General features: G+C 46.8%; 1 protein-coding gene across 1 annotated transcript in view; it reads left to right on the top strand.

Moving 5' to 3' along the window:
• Window positions 1-14,456, top strand: part of CACNA1B (calcium channel, voltage-dependent, N type, alpha 1B subunit) — a 330,920-nt gene that overhangs the window by 178,436 nt on the left and 138,028 nt on the right. The window contains exons 9-11 of the mRNA XM_014952366.1: window positions 914-970; window positions 3,780-3,869; window positions 7,654-7,863. Coding sequence (XP_014807852.1) covers window positions 914-970; window positions 3,780-3,869; window positions 7,654-7,863 — 357 coding nt within the window. The remainder of the gene's footprint in view (window positions 1-913; window positions 971-3,779; window positions 3,870-7,653; window positions 7,864-14,456) is intronic.

Consider the following 14,456-nt stretch of genomic DNA (forward strand, 5'->3'; position numbering starts at 1 on the left):
TTGGACTGTCCTTCAGAAGAAAATCCTTACATAGTTTTACAAGAGTGAACTACAATCTGTGGTTCAGACTGTGGTTTCGAGCATTGGCGCAGTGTGGTGTGTGCTGCAAAATGACTTGGGTGATGACATTTGCATTGTGGAACCTCAGGAAATTTGCTTGTCTTCCACGCAAATAAAAATGAGTCAGTTTTGAGGACTTGGGTTTTATTTTTCAGTGTTTTCTGAATCTTTTTTATTGTAGGAAAGTGTAAATTTGATTTGGAGAGGAGTTATACAGCAATGCCAAGGGTGGTGGTATTGCACATGTTGCCCGTGAACAGTGCTACCCAGAATTGTCTTGTGGCTACTTTGCTGCGGATTTTATTGGGACAGAGATTTGCTCCAAGGGTTATTTGTTGACATTCTGTCCCCTGTGATGTGGCACAGGGGATGTGCAGCCTCCAGCCCTGTGTGTCATACCCTGTACCATCAGGCAGAGTTTCTTCTGGGCTGGAGTCGGGGTCTTACTGATGGAGACAGAAGAGCAGCAATGAGCGTAGAGCATCTTTCGCTCCTCGGTATCTCCAGTGGCATTGACATGAGGGCCCATCCTCTAGCTTGAGGAACCCTGCTTGGTCCTGCTTGGGCCTGAAGAAAGGTTCTTTCTCTCCAGATGGCTGGGTAAACTGGTGTGGGTGGTTCAGTGTGAAGAGGGAAATCATGGAGGAAGTGCTACCGTCCTCCAGTGACTTGTCTGGTCTCCTCCTTCCGTGCAAGAGGGGCACAGGGCAAGAAAAGTGGCTCTCTGAGCCATCCCTTCTCCACAGACTTGGTATAACCAGGTGATATAACGGGATCAGGCTGGTGGCAGACTGTTTTAGAGAAGGGGGTGTGATAAATCTGAGGTTGAACTTTGCTGTTTTTCCTTTTCCAGAGGAGGTCATGCTGGCAGAAGAAGACAAGAACGCTGAAGAGAAATCTCCTCTGGACGGTAGGTCTTTTTGCTGTGCGGTTTTCCTCCTGTGATACACGAGAGGTTCACCTGCTGTACGCTGACCTGACTTTCCATTGTAACCAGGAGGGTGTGAGGAACACGCTCTTGCATGCTCTCGGCATAAGTCGGGCTACAGAGTCCCTTTTCCCATATCGGGTCTTTCTGAGGTTTGCAGGTGGCTGAGGAGCAGTTATGTGACACAACTCTCTGGGATGGGGATCTGCCCTTGGGGTCGGTCGGTCCCTCCTCTGCCTGTGGGACCCCGCAGCGTGACGGGGACGCTCAGCAGCTCTTGCCCAGCGTGGCTGGCTGTGTCTACGTGCAGGTTGTGGCGGGGGTAGGCTGCCGAGAGGATGCCAGAAGAGAAACGCATTGACCGAGAGAAGGCAGGGCTCTAAACCGAGGTTTCCAACTGGATTTGACAAAGAGACTAAGACCCCTGTTACTTGTAAGCAGTAAGACATAACAGGGTGTGGTGATCCTATCTTCCGACGTGTGACCCTAGCCTTGCAGGACCGGCCGGAGGTACCGAGCTTCAGACACAAGAGAGGCCAACGGGGACTGCTCTCCCTGTCCCTCCAGACCCATGAGCTCTTAGGATGCGGCAGCTAGTCAAAGTTCAGTTAAAAGATTCTTCCCTCTCCCTTTTTCTGACCATCTTTCGTCCTCCCATGTCTCCTCCTTTCCCCTCCCCTCCCTTTTCCTTCCTCTTTTTTTTTCTCCTCCCATTCACTGTCAGGGAGGGCCGCCTCGGAAGGGCCGATTCAACAAGGCACGGCACCGGCAGAGACTAGCAGCGGCAGCAGCTACAACAGTGAGTGGATTGCAAATCACCAGGGGCTTAGGCGGCACAGCGGGGCAGTGCTTCTCCCCCACAGCCCCACCTGCCCAGGTCACCGGAGATGTTTCCCAACTGGTTTTTCCACCTTCTTCCAAGCCATGTGGCTCCTATGGGGTACCAAACGCCCGGCTGCTGGTCCGTCTTGGCCAACCCGGTGACCTGAGCTTGGGGAGGGACTTGGGGATGGAAGAGCCGGGGCTACAGAAGGTCAGGGATGAGGTGTGCTTGGTAAATCTTTGTGTGTGGATGCACGGGGATGTGTGTGTGTGTGTGTGTGCACTGGGGAAGTTTGTCCGGCACGTGGGTGCAACCAGGGCTTGTTAGTCTGGAGCTGAAATGAGTGTCTGGAAGAGTAGCCTGAAAAGTTGAGTGGTGTAAGCGAACTAGAGGTGGGTACAGGCCATGGAGTAAAGATCAGGGTGTACTAAGGCTCCCTCTATACTGGTAAGCTAAAGGAGCCTGGCAATGGTCCCAGTCTTGAAGCCAACTGGTATGGAGCAGCCCACACCTATGCTGGTACATTAGCTTAGTCTCCAAAACAGAGGGACATTGCATCTGAGGTGCCTGTAGAGATGGCACGACCCGATTGCTAAACACACGCAGGAGTTATTTGGGGGAGAAGATAAAGAAGGTGCTCAATTCATGCCAGGGAGCGTTGTAAAACTTTACTCCAGGGGCTGGTTATGTTCCAGTGCTGGGGATGGCCCTGGGCATGCTGAAGTGTACTGGGACAGAAACAGCCTGAAGGACCCAAAAGCTGGTATTGCTGGGACGGAGGAATTCAGCCTACTGCTGGATGGGGAAGAAAAGGGCAAAAGTGGTTATTGGCTAAAAAACTGGATCCAGATCACAGGTTCAGAACACCCTCTCCTCTCCGAGCCTCTCTGAACCTGGGTGATGCTCTGGGTGTTTCCTTGAAGGGACAAAAGCACTAACACTTGCCTTAGCTGCGGAGGAAGAAGAGCATCCATTTCTCTGTCAAGGCAGGGAAATTTGTGTAGAGTTGAGGGTATTTTCTGGTAGGAACCTACCCCCCCAGAGAAGTCGCAGCAGAGTGAGTGGGGTTGCTGTGTGTGCCAGCTGAACAGTATGTATCACCACACCGTGGGGTGTCTTACTGCTGATAGAAAATGGTGCTTAGTTTACTGTGTGTCTTGAAGCTGTGACAAAACTGTGTCAAAACTGTGTCAACGTATTTTTTTCTGCTAGTTCTCGAGGTTTTTGCAGGTAGGTGGTCGTGGGGCCAGGGTCCACGCTGCTCCCGCGTTAACCCCTCGTGCACTGGGTGAACGGTGCAGACCTCGCCGAGCCTCAGCCTCCAGTTCTCTTTCCCTCTCCAGTAAAACCATGTTTGCCCTCCCCACAAAAGATGCTCTTGGACCAAGTGTGTTTTCAAAGAATTTATGCCATCCCCAGGGGGAAGGGATTGTACCGTGGGTGCTATTAAGAGTATATTCACTGATTTGTGGCAGTTGCCTTCGACGTAGCATTTATGCTCCTTAAGGCATTGTGTATCCAAGCACCGTAAATGCTAAGTTCTTAATGGTGCACACTGTAAACAGCATTAATGTTTTTAATGGATAGAAGCACTCATCTCGTAACCCACCGGGGCTCAGAAGAGATGCAGTGACCCTGCCCAGCCTTTCTGCTGGGCTTTTAGGTCCGGCAGCCCCCGTGACTCCCCCCCAACCTTCCTGCATCAGCTGGGGCCAAGGGGAAACTTTGCAGACCTGTGCCTGCCAAACCTTCAAGGTCTAGAAGGCTGAATAAATATATGACCCTGGTGTCAAAGCACGCAAAACCCTGCAAGGTTGTAGGTTGTCTGGTTTACTCCAGCTTACCCTTGTGGTGAGGGCTTTAAGCTGGCATTGGGAAGTAAATGCTGGCCCCGAAGAGTTGAAGGGAGGGGGAGAGAGAATCCACTCTGAATGCTCACGGGGCATTTTCTTTTTAATTTGCACACAGTGTTGAAAAGAGCCGCAATAAAGAAGAGCAAAAACGACCTGATTCATGCTGAAGAAGGTGAGGACCATTTCACAGACATTTGCTCCGTTGGTGAGTACTGGCTTCGCATTCCCCGAGGTTTAGATCTCCACCTAAACGCGTTCATGTCGTGTTTCCTCCGAGAGGCTCCTTGGCTCCAGGAGCTGTGGTTTCAAGAAGGAGAATTGTCCCTGCTTCTGCAGCAGCAGCAGTGCTCAACTTATCCCAAAGCAAATGGCTTCGTGGCTTCACCTTCTGCTCCGCTCTGCCCCGCTCAGCCATTGCATGCTGCACCCCTCCAAAGAACTCTACTGAAACGCTTGGAGAACCCATGCTTGGCTGGTCAGACCACGATGCTGCTTGGAACATGCTCATTTATGCTAATGAAGCCCAAATAACGTCAAATGATGCTGCTGAGCCTCATTTGTTGCAGGGAGGAGAGGAAGTGGACACTTAGTCACATCTCCCACTAAGGCACAGTCTGTAGTTGTGCAGCCTTTACTGGGTGAATGGTTACCGGGAAATGCTGGGCAGTGGCCCTGATTCTCTCATTCTTGCCTCAGAAGAAGGTCTTAAAGCAATTCTCCACATTTTTAAAGCTAGATATGGAGATTCACACCTGTGTGCACGCAGTGACCCACGTAACTCCGATGCAGAGTGTGACACTTCGTAGCGTAGCATCAATGGTGCAAATTTGATATCTTCAGCTCTGGAGAATAAGCTGCTATCAGGCTACAGAGGTACTAATTGTTCCACCGTTAACAGAGGGTTAATTACCTCCTGAGTGTTACCAGGTGGAGAGGCAGGTCTGGGCTTTGCCCAGCGCCCCTCTAAGGGCAGCTCTTTGAGCATCAGCAGAAAGACCTTTCAGCCGTGGGCTTTTCCTTGCTGTCTGGGGAGACATCTCCCTGCCTGCTTTGGAGTCAGCTTATTCCCGTCCCTGGTGTTCGAGGCTGTATTTTGTTTTGCTGCTGAAGCAGCAGATGTTCTCATTATCTTCCAAAGAAATGTCTTGGCACCCCGGTTACCACAAAGCAGCAAATCCTGGATGCAGAAGAGTAGCGGCACAAACAGTACATTTGAGAGGACGTGTCCATATACGCTTGCGAGCACGAGTGCCTCAAATGCTCTTTGGAAATTCAGCATTAACATTTTAAGAGGTTACAGCTGCTGCTGGATTCTTGTTGGGTTCCTGCTCCCCCCCTCCCCCCCTCTTTAAACTGAGACCTGGTTGCGGGAAATGAATGTTGCTCAGCATGTTACTGACACCATCACCCACCGTTGAACTGCCCCAATCCCCTGGGCTGCAGGTTTTGTGGCTAAAATGCTGACACGTCTGAGAGGTTTGTGGCTGAAAGAGGGCAAAAATGCGGCAACCGTGTGTGCATTTTTGTTTTGTTTGACTCTGGGCAGCTCGGATCCCTGCATGGATAAGAAGGAATGGTCATTTTGGGAACATTTGTTCATGGTTGCAGTAATTATGAGATCTTTGCGTTCACATCCAAGTCCCTCCAGGCTCTGGGCACCCATGTCACGCAAACAGATCTTTGAATTCAGCCTTTCAGGTGGCAACGGATGACGGAGCATCTGGACTCATGGATAATCTGATGCAGAGCTGGGAACTGTCTCGGGAGCATATGGCAGGGAAAATAACAGCAGTGCTTTCCACCTTCTGCGAGTGGTTCACCCACTTGGGAAAAGTGTTTTTGATTTTTTGAATCGTGGAACAAGGCAGAAAAGAAGAGCTGGATACAGCAAATACTTCTGCAGGCTCCTGAAAAGGCTGAGACTCTGCATAACATAAACAATCAGATCATATGGGCAATTATGCATAAAGAATATGTTTTTGAGAAAAGGGTTTTTTGGATGGTTTCCTATGATGTCTTGCTGATGGGAGCAGAAGGACTGTGGAAGAACTAACAATGTAATTACTGAGTGCAACGAGAAGATGCAGACCCGAGCGGTAGAGACTTTGACAGGTCTCTTGCCGGCCGTTGGCTGAATGCGTTGCACTTTAATTCAAACACAAGTACATCAATGAGAGTTATAATTGCATTATAAAGCTCTGTAGCGGTAAACACTTCCCAGTGTGTTCTCTGGAGTTGTTCTTAACTTTTCTTCTTTTCTTTCCTCCTCACTCTCAGCCTTTATTTCTGCACTGGTAAATGTGCAGCACCGTAAGATGCTGGCTGCTTCTGGCTTCCCACCCTCCACCCTGTACCAGACACAGGACACTGTCTTGATTGCCAGACAGAGAGGTCTGGAGAGGTGGCTGTTTTCTACATTTAGATCAGTTTAAATGCTGCTGCTTTTCTCTTCTGGAAGATCAGTAGAGCCGGTAGAGAGGGGACAAAAGGGCAGCAGACTATTCCTACGCAAATCTGAGAGTATAGACTGGCTTGAATATCTGAGAGGTCTCAACCTGCTGAGCAGTATTAGCAACACAGTGCAGCCTATATCTTAGCCTGTAGTTCATTTTGTAGTCTTAAAGCAACAGATGAGCACTATGACTTATTATTTTTATTTTTTTTTAACCTGCCAAAGGGAGGATTATCAAACTAACGGAGCGCACTGAGCTTTTCCGCAAGGAGCTTGTTCAAAGCCTGGCCAGGGCTGGCTCTGCACTTGGTGTGTTGGTGGATGGCCAGAAATGTGAAATAAAGCTGAGAGCTTGCCTTTCTGTGGGGGAGATGGCGCAGCACAGTTTTGTGTAGCTGGGAGAACCCAGCGCTCTCACATCTGGATGCTTCAGCCTTTCTATGGGGTGTCGTGTTTGATGTTATTGCAGGATGGAACAGGGTGAGATTCCCACCCCCTCCAAGTGTTGAAACGTAAATGAGCACACTCAAAAATTTGGCTGCCGTGGCCAGAACACTTTGTTCATGTAACTCAGCTGCCTCCAACGACAGCCTGTGCTCTCACAGTGCTTGGTCCAAGACAGGATGTTATGGGTCCTGGTCAGCCCTACCTGCTGGGAGGTTCTGTCCCACCACAGGGAAGGGCAATAACATATTAGCTTGCCCCAAACCACCTTGAAATGAGGTTCACTAGTGACTTCTGAAGGGTGCCAGCACAGCATGGAACAGGTAGTGGACAGGCTGTGGCAATCACGATTTGCTCTGCTTGCGTGGATTTATGACTAACGTGTGCTGGTTTCTCCTGCCTCAGCACTGGCCGGAGATGGCCTTTTCATCTGTTTGAGCCATGCCTGCTGCCACAGGGGGAGAGCTTCCATCAGAAATCATTTCTTCCGTCAGCTTCCTGTTGTTAAAACACTTGACTCTTTTCCAGGGTTTTAGACCAGAGTGGAAATGTAGCTGATACAGGCAGAATTGGTACACATGAGTAGCTGTGCCCAAAATATGATGTGTGGAGGCAGATTGAGCCCTCTGCTGTAGAAATACATGAAGTCAAAGAGTAAAATAAGGAGACTTGTAAGGGCTTTGCCTGGCCCTTGGAGCAGGGGAAATGGGGAACAACTTTCCTGCTGCCAGTGACCCAGCTCCAAGACGACGTGCTCCCCACCGTGGGCAGAAATACCACCGTGCCCAGTACTTTCTGTCCCTCCAGTCAACCAGGAACTCAAAAGTTATAAGTTAAACTGGGACCATCAAGGTTGCTTCAAAGGGTTGGAAGCCCATTTGGTGGAGCTGGCCGTTCATTCATGAAGTTTTAAAATCCCAGCCTTCATCCCTCACGATGTCATTGCAAGCAAGATGCCCTTGCTCAGCCCATAGTGCTCCCAGCTTTCTGCTCAGCCGTGTTTCTGGTGCTTGGGTCTGTGTGCCCAGGACCATCTTCTGGCCTTTCTTTCCACTGCTGGGATGTGGTGTGGTGACTCTTGTTTCTGTCCCAGGGTCTCCTTTTGCTCGTGCCAGTTTGAAGAGTGGGAAGAACGAGAGCTCATCCTACTTCAGGAGGAAAGAGAAAATGTTCCGGTTCTTCATTCGGCGCATGGTGAAAGCTCAGAGCTTCTACTGGATCGTCCTCTGTGTGGTGGCCCTCAACACACTCTGCGTCGCGATGGTGCACTACGACCAGCCGGAGAAGCTCACCACTGCGCTGTGTGAGTACCAGGAACTCCACCTGTCCTCTAACAAGGTCTTGCATTTTTTAATTACTATGAGCACTGCTGTCACATCCCCATGAGGTCTGGTTTTCAGTTTCCTCTGTCTCCCTCAGAGGTTGGTCAGAAGTGTGTTAATGAGTGGTTCTAGTAACTCAAGAGTAATTGAGTCATACAAATCTATAAAAAATCCAGGATCTGATACTAGTTGGGAATGTTATCCTAAATGTTGTTTGAACCTTCAGATTCAACCTCATTCAAATCTTTTAAGGAGGCAGCAGATATTATGAAAGGAAGGGGAATGGCTCTGCACTTGGGGAAATCATAGAATGGTTTGGGTTGGAAGGGACCTTAAAGATCTAGTTCCAAACCCCTGCCCTGGGCAGGGACACTTCCTACCAGACCAGGTTGCTCCAAGCCCCCTCCAACCTGGCCTTGAACCCCTCCAGGGATGGGGCAGCCACAGCTTCTCTGGGCAACCTGATCTTCACAAGACAGAATTTCCTCCTAATATCTAGTTTAAATCTCCCCTCTTTCAGTTTAAAACCATTGCCCCTCATCTTATGGCTCCCCTCCCTGATAATATCTAATTCAAATCTCCCCTCTTTCAGTATTAAACCCTTCCCCCTCATCCTCTGGCTCCCCTCCCTGACCAAGAGTCCCTCCCCATCTCTCCTTTAGGGACTGGAAGGGGCTCTAAGGTCTCCTTGGAGCCTTCTCTTCTCCAGGCTGAACCCCCCCCCAACTCTCTCAGCCTGCCCTCCCAGCAGAGGGGCTCCAGCCCTCCCAACATCCCTGTGGCTTCCTCTTGCCCTGCTCCAACAGGTCCGTGTCCTTCCTGTGCTGAGGACTCCAGAGCTGGACACAGTGCTCCAGGTGGGATTTCACCAGAGTAGAGTAGAGGGGCGAAAGGCAGGTCTCTCTGTCCTATGCCCAGAGAACTGCCAAATTCATGCCACTTGGCAGCTGATCTACACCTGTGGGTAATTTCTGTTGTGGGCATACCTAAATCTCTGCCAGCTCTGCTGTCTCTGGGATAGCAGCACCTGCAGTGGCCAGTGCTACCTGGGAGATAAAAGTGTCTGTCTGTGCTTACAGAATCTCTCTCTGCAGTTGTAACAGTTATTGTCGTATTCTTTAAAAGCTTGCAACTCTGCAGAAGGTCATCTTTGACAATCTTTCCTTCCTTACTAATGGCATGTGATTAGCTGCCCTTCTGTGAAAATACAGTGATAGTAATAATACCATACAGAAGATTATACTATATTTGTGCAAAAGCTTTTATTTTAACTTGGTTCCTGTGGTCACCTATCAATTTAGGCTTCAGATAGTCTGTAAGTGCTTTTGAAGTATGATTTATTTTGGTTTGGGTTGGTTTTTTTTTTAAATTGCATATTGTTTTGTCTTATGATGAATAATAAATGGAGGCAGCTTTTTGCAGTCAGAGCCTTTACATACCACGGTGTTACACTGAGGTTGCAGACTTGCTCATGAAGCCATTTTTAAAAAAATAAATAAATGTGGAAGGTGATGGATACAGCTTTTTTGTTTATTTTAATGAAGGTTGTAGGCTAGAGCTGGAAAACTTATAGAAATTGGTAAGGTAAGAATATGAGGACACTGAAAGTTTTCCTTCTGAAGGGAAGGGATGGAGAGTTTGTTTCTGGAAGACAGAGCCATTGCATCAACCACTTCTGACTCCCAAGAACAAATCTTCTGTTCAACACTTGGTGTTCAGACAAGGCTGGTTCAGAATTTGTTAAATAAAATTTCTGAAGCAAGCAAACAAAAAACTAGGAAAAAACCCCCAAATACTTCAAACAGTCTAACTTAATAATTTTGCCTTAGATCATTAAAGAAACTTACCTAATTTTCCTTGATTTCTATATAAATTAGATACTTAAATATTTCTAGTTCCAGATCCTCAGGTCTTACCATGTTATAAAGAAGCAAACTTTTGAAGTGTAGGTTTGTTTTTTTTTTTAATACACTTAAAAGGTCGGGAATACTAGGTACTCTGACTTCAAAAAAACTCCCTATTAATGTTTGCTGAAATATTTAATACCACCAGGTAACCGGAGCTGTAATGAGAGATGCATAAGAAGGATAGAAAAATTCTTTCAACTCTGGGTTTGGTGTTTTGGCTTTTTTTTTTTTTTCCAAGATTTAAACTGAAAAGAGAGACAGACTACACAGAAGTCAGTCTTCCTTATTCATGTCCTAAATTTAACAGAAGAAATAATAAGCTAGATTGGCAGAGTAATTAGAAGTTTGAGGCTTAGGATTTCCTCTTGAAATAGGACTAAATGTCTAGAAAAAAACCTCAAATCATTCAAGTCAAAAAAGAAGGTTTCAGATTTACAGACTCAATTTTGGGAACACCTTGTACAGTAACTTTTCTAAGAACATAAAGAAATCTGTGAGCCAGCAACTTCTGCTTAATGTTTATACAAGAGCTGGAAGGGATGTTTCTGTTGATTAGAATTAAAGGTGGGAAACGCAGTGGGGACAGAGGCCACAAATGAGGCTCACAACCTACCTGAGCTGAAGACAAAAAGTGGGGAAGGTTGACATTGTGTTGTGCCCCTGGGATCAGGGTTTGGGGTGGATCCTTCTCTCAGGAGCTCTGCATGTGTCCATACCACTCAGTATTGGGAATGAATTTCAGAAACACTTGGGTAACGTGCTTTAATTTCTTGGTGCTAGGGTACCACCTAGCTAAGGAAGAGTGATCCCATTGACTTCTTTTTAATGGAAAAGTCAAAAAAAATCAAAGAAATATGTGTTCTTGGGAGTTAAATCCTCAGCATCCTCTCAGCTGTAGGTGCTTTCCTTTGTCTTGTCTGCCCTTTGTAATATATGTCTTTGCATCATTGCACTATCTTCACTTGTAAGACTTGAGTGTCCTTTGTCAATAAGGAAACAACTGGACAGGTGTTTCACAAATTAATCAAAGAACTACTAGTGCCTACAGATAAACACCGCTAGAAACAGCAATGTAATTGGTGAGGGATGACACAGAAGTGGGTCACAGACGAAACCAGAATGTCTGAGGAATCATAGGTTTTGTGGATGTATAGGTATAAGCTCTGGGTCTTTAAACAGGGTGGTACAAGATTAGCCACAGTGACATAGAGAATAAAAGCCAGCGATGCAGAAGGAATGGTCGTCATGGAAATTCTAAGATATTCTAGATCATTTTCTCTTGGGTCTTTTTTCAAGGGTAGTGTTCTCCAAGACAAGAAGCAGAGGTGCCATGGGCTCAGTCTGGGGAGGATTGTCTCTGGTCTGTCTTATGGCATAGTGCTATGGAAACTAGGAAGAAACCTATTTTAACATAAGTTGAGAACAAAGAGATTCTGAGAATTGTCCACTGAAAAGACTTACAAGTTCAAGCTCTTAAATTACTTCCAAACGCTCTAAGTGTTTCAGGATGATTGTTTTCACGTATTGTATTCATGCCTGGTTTTGCATTGGTAATGACCTAAAGACTTCTGCCCACTTCCCTGGAGGATGTTATAGTTTTTATAACATAATCCGTCGTAGTCATCTAAGGTTTAATATTGAATGCAGGGAAGATTTTTTTACCCTCTACACCACTCTGATGAGACCACACCTGGAGTACTACATACAGCTTTGGAGTCCTCAGCACAAGAAGGACATGGCCCTATTCAAATGGGTCCAGAGGAGGGACACAAACATGATCAGAGGGCTGGAGCATCTCTGTTGTGAGGACAGGCTGAGAGTTGGGGTTGTTCAGTCTGGAGAAGAGAAGGCTCTGGGAAGACCTTGTAGAGGCCTTCTAGTACCTAACGGGGGCTACAGGAAAGCTGAGGAGGGACTTTTTACAAGGGCATTTAGTGATAGGATGAGGGTAGTGGCTTTAAACTGAAAGAAGGGAAATTTAGATTCGATATTGGGAAGAAATTTTTCCACTGTGAGGGTGGTGAGAGCCTGGTCCAGGTTGCCCAGAGAAGCTGTGGCTGCCCCATCCCTGGAGGGGTTCAAGGCCAGGCTGGAGGGGGCTTGGAGCAACCTGGTCTGGTGGGAGGTGTCCCTGCCCAGGGCAGGGGGGTTGGAACTAGGTGATCTTTAAGGTCCCTTCAAACCCAAACTATTCTATTATTCTATGAATGTTTTATGCTTTAAGGTACGTAGGATTTCGTACAGACCAACTGGTCAGTTTGTTATTGCAGTCATGGTGATACTGGGCTTGGCCCCTCTGACTCCTGCAGACATGCTTTATGGTACGTAGGATTTTGTACAGACCAACTGGTCAGTTCGTTATTGCAGTGATGGTGAGACTGGGCTTGGCCCCTCTGACTCCTGCAGACATGGATCTGCAGCCTGGTTGACCCTGCGAGTGAGCCCAGCTGGGGTTTAGCCCTCAAGCAGTGCTCCTTGAAAGCCCTATTCTGCCCAAGATCTGTGCACAAATCCATTAGATACAGGCAGAACAAGACAGCACAAAACCAGGGGATTTTAAACAGCTCCTGGAAATACTTGGGAAAATCCTTTAACTGTAAGAGTGACAGAGTTTAAAAATGGCTTTAAAGTTAATCCGTGATGAGGGAACTACACTTAGAGAGGAGCAGGACTTGGCCCGTCTGATGCAGAGCAAGGGAGAAGTAGCCAATTCTAATTATGTTGTTTCATGGAAGGTGCTTGGAAATGAACTGGTGAGGAGTTTTGTGAACTGCAGCAGCAGGAGAGAATGTGGTAAAGTCTGGGCGAATCCACTAAACCCTGAAACTCTACCCAGGCACCTCTAATTCAATTATACCTGTCCCTCCGGGGAAAAGTTTAATTACATTACAAATTAATTTTACTTAAAGAACAGTTGGTAAAAGCCTACGGGTCTGCATTGATTTATTTTTCCCTTGGTCTTTTTCTTTTAACTTTTCTGTTCTTGAATTGTTCTGATTAGCTTTCTCTGCTTGATATTCCATGTTACTGCAACAGCTTTGGAAAAGAAACTGTAGGAGCTTTAGAAAAGGGGTTTGGGTTTTCTTTAGTCTTCTGGAAAGAGTTGATGAGAAATTCTTTGAATTCTTGGGGTATGCTGAATAACAGGCCATACTTTATGCCCCTGTAATTACCCCCAAATTAGATTAGAGATTGTCCTTCTCTGTATGGAAAGGACTCCAGTGCCAAATTGCAACAGGAGTTTTCTCATACTGCACGTGGGCACATGGCATGTTTTGCTCACTGAAGCACGGACCTTCTGTTAAATAAGTTGCAGGTCCCTATGGAAGTTTATATTTCATGCAGCCACGCGTGATTGTCATCTGTTTGTGTTAATTTCCACCATTGCCAGTATTTTCAGACAGACATTTCTCTCAGAAGACACCTCTAATCTAGCCTGGAAAAGAATTCCTGAGACCTAGCAGGGACAAAGATGTACCCTAAACTGAGGGCACACAGTGGAGGTGCACTGTGAAGGGATTTTCAGTCAGGACTTCAGCTTTTTAAAATACGTGCTGTAGCTTGAGCAGAAGTTGCAAGTCTGATACCAAACAGCTGAATGGTTTCGCGTGGCCTGTGCTGTGCAGGAGGGCCACAAACATGGTGCTCATGGTGGCCTCCTCTTCATCTGGTTAAAGCTGAGGAAGAGGCTGGAGCCACAGATCTTCTGCCACCACAGGGTGGGCTTTGGAGACCATGGTGAGAAGGTTTTAGGACTGGATCAGTAAAGTTTTGCACGGGAGCCCTCTCATCAGGTTTCCCTTCCTCAGTGGCTGCCCCTCATGAGGCAGTGCTCTCCATGTTTCTCCAGCTAACATTAGAGATCCTTGCTCCTAAATTTGTTTCTGTCTAAAAACAAGATCCAGAATGTCTCCCATCTGATAAATACAATATTTGAAAACAGTATTTTAGCCATTACAGCCTGAGAACCTCTTCCCTGTGTGTCACGCAACGCTGAACCATGTGTTTGGTGCAATTAGACATTTTTGATGATACTGTGTTTGCCTTTGAAGTAGATAGCCAGCTCCCTCCAGATATAAATATGCAGCATTTGTGAGGAAAAGGCCTTCTGAGCATATTTATTTACGTCTGCTGAACGTTTCACGTCTGCTTTGTCAAAGAGGAGGAAGTTGTAGTTTACTGAGGTTCTCCTCCCGCTTGGTTTAATGTGTGAGGAGGATGAGGAAAGGAAACCAAAGCACCAGACTCAGCACCAGCTCCTAATGACATTGGACTTTGAGACGGGGCAGAAATGGAATTAATGCATGGGTGATTGACAAAAAAGAGCCTCTAACTATCTAATTCAAACGTATGGGGCAAAAAGATGCTAGCACGGCCTTTGCCAATAGCACAAATTTGAAATTTAATAAAAGCATTTGTATCAAACTTTTTTTCCTGAAATCACATTACGAAATGCTTCTGCTTAAAGCAGATTAAATTACATGTGGGGTCTGAATACCAGGAGGTCCAAACAATGAAATTGCATTTTCAATTATATGGGCAGGGCCATGTCAGGAGAAATCATGTTTCTGATCTGCTGGAGAAGCCGATTCATTTCAGGTCAATTCCTTCTGCCCAAGGAGTTCAGTATGTCCATATTTTCCTCGCCTCCATCCCTTGTCCTCACA

This window comes from Calidris pugnax, unplaced genomic scaffold (assembly GCF_001431845.1).
Source record: "Calidris pugnax isolate Ruff unplaced genomic scaffold, ASM143184v1 scaffold135, whole genome shotgun sequence".
NCBI lineage: Eukaryota > Metazoa > Chordata > Aves > Charadriiformes > Scolopacidae > Calidris > Calidris pugnax.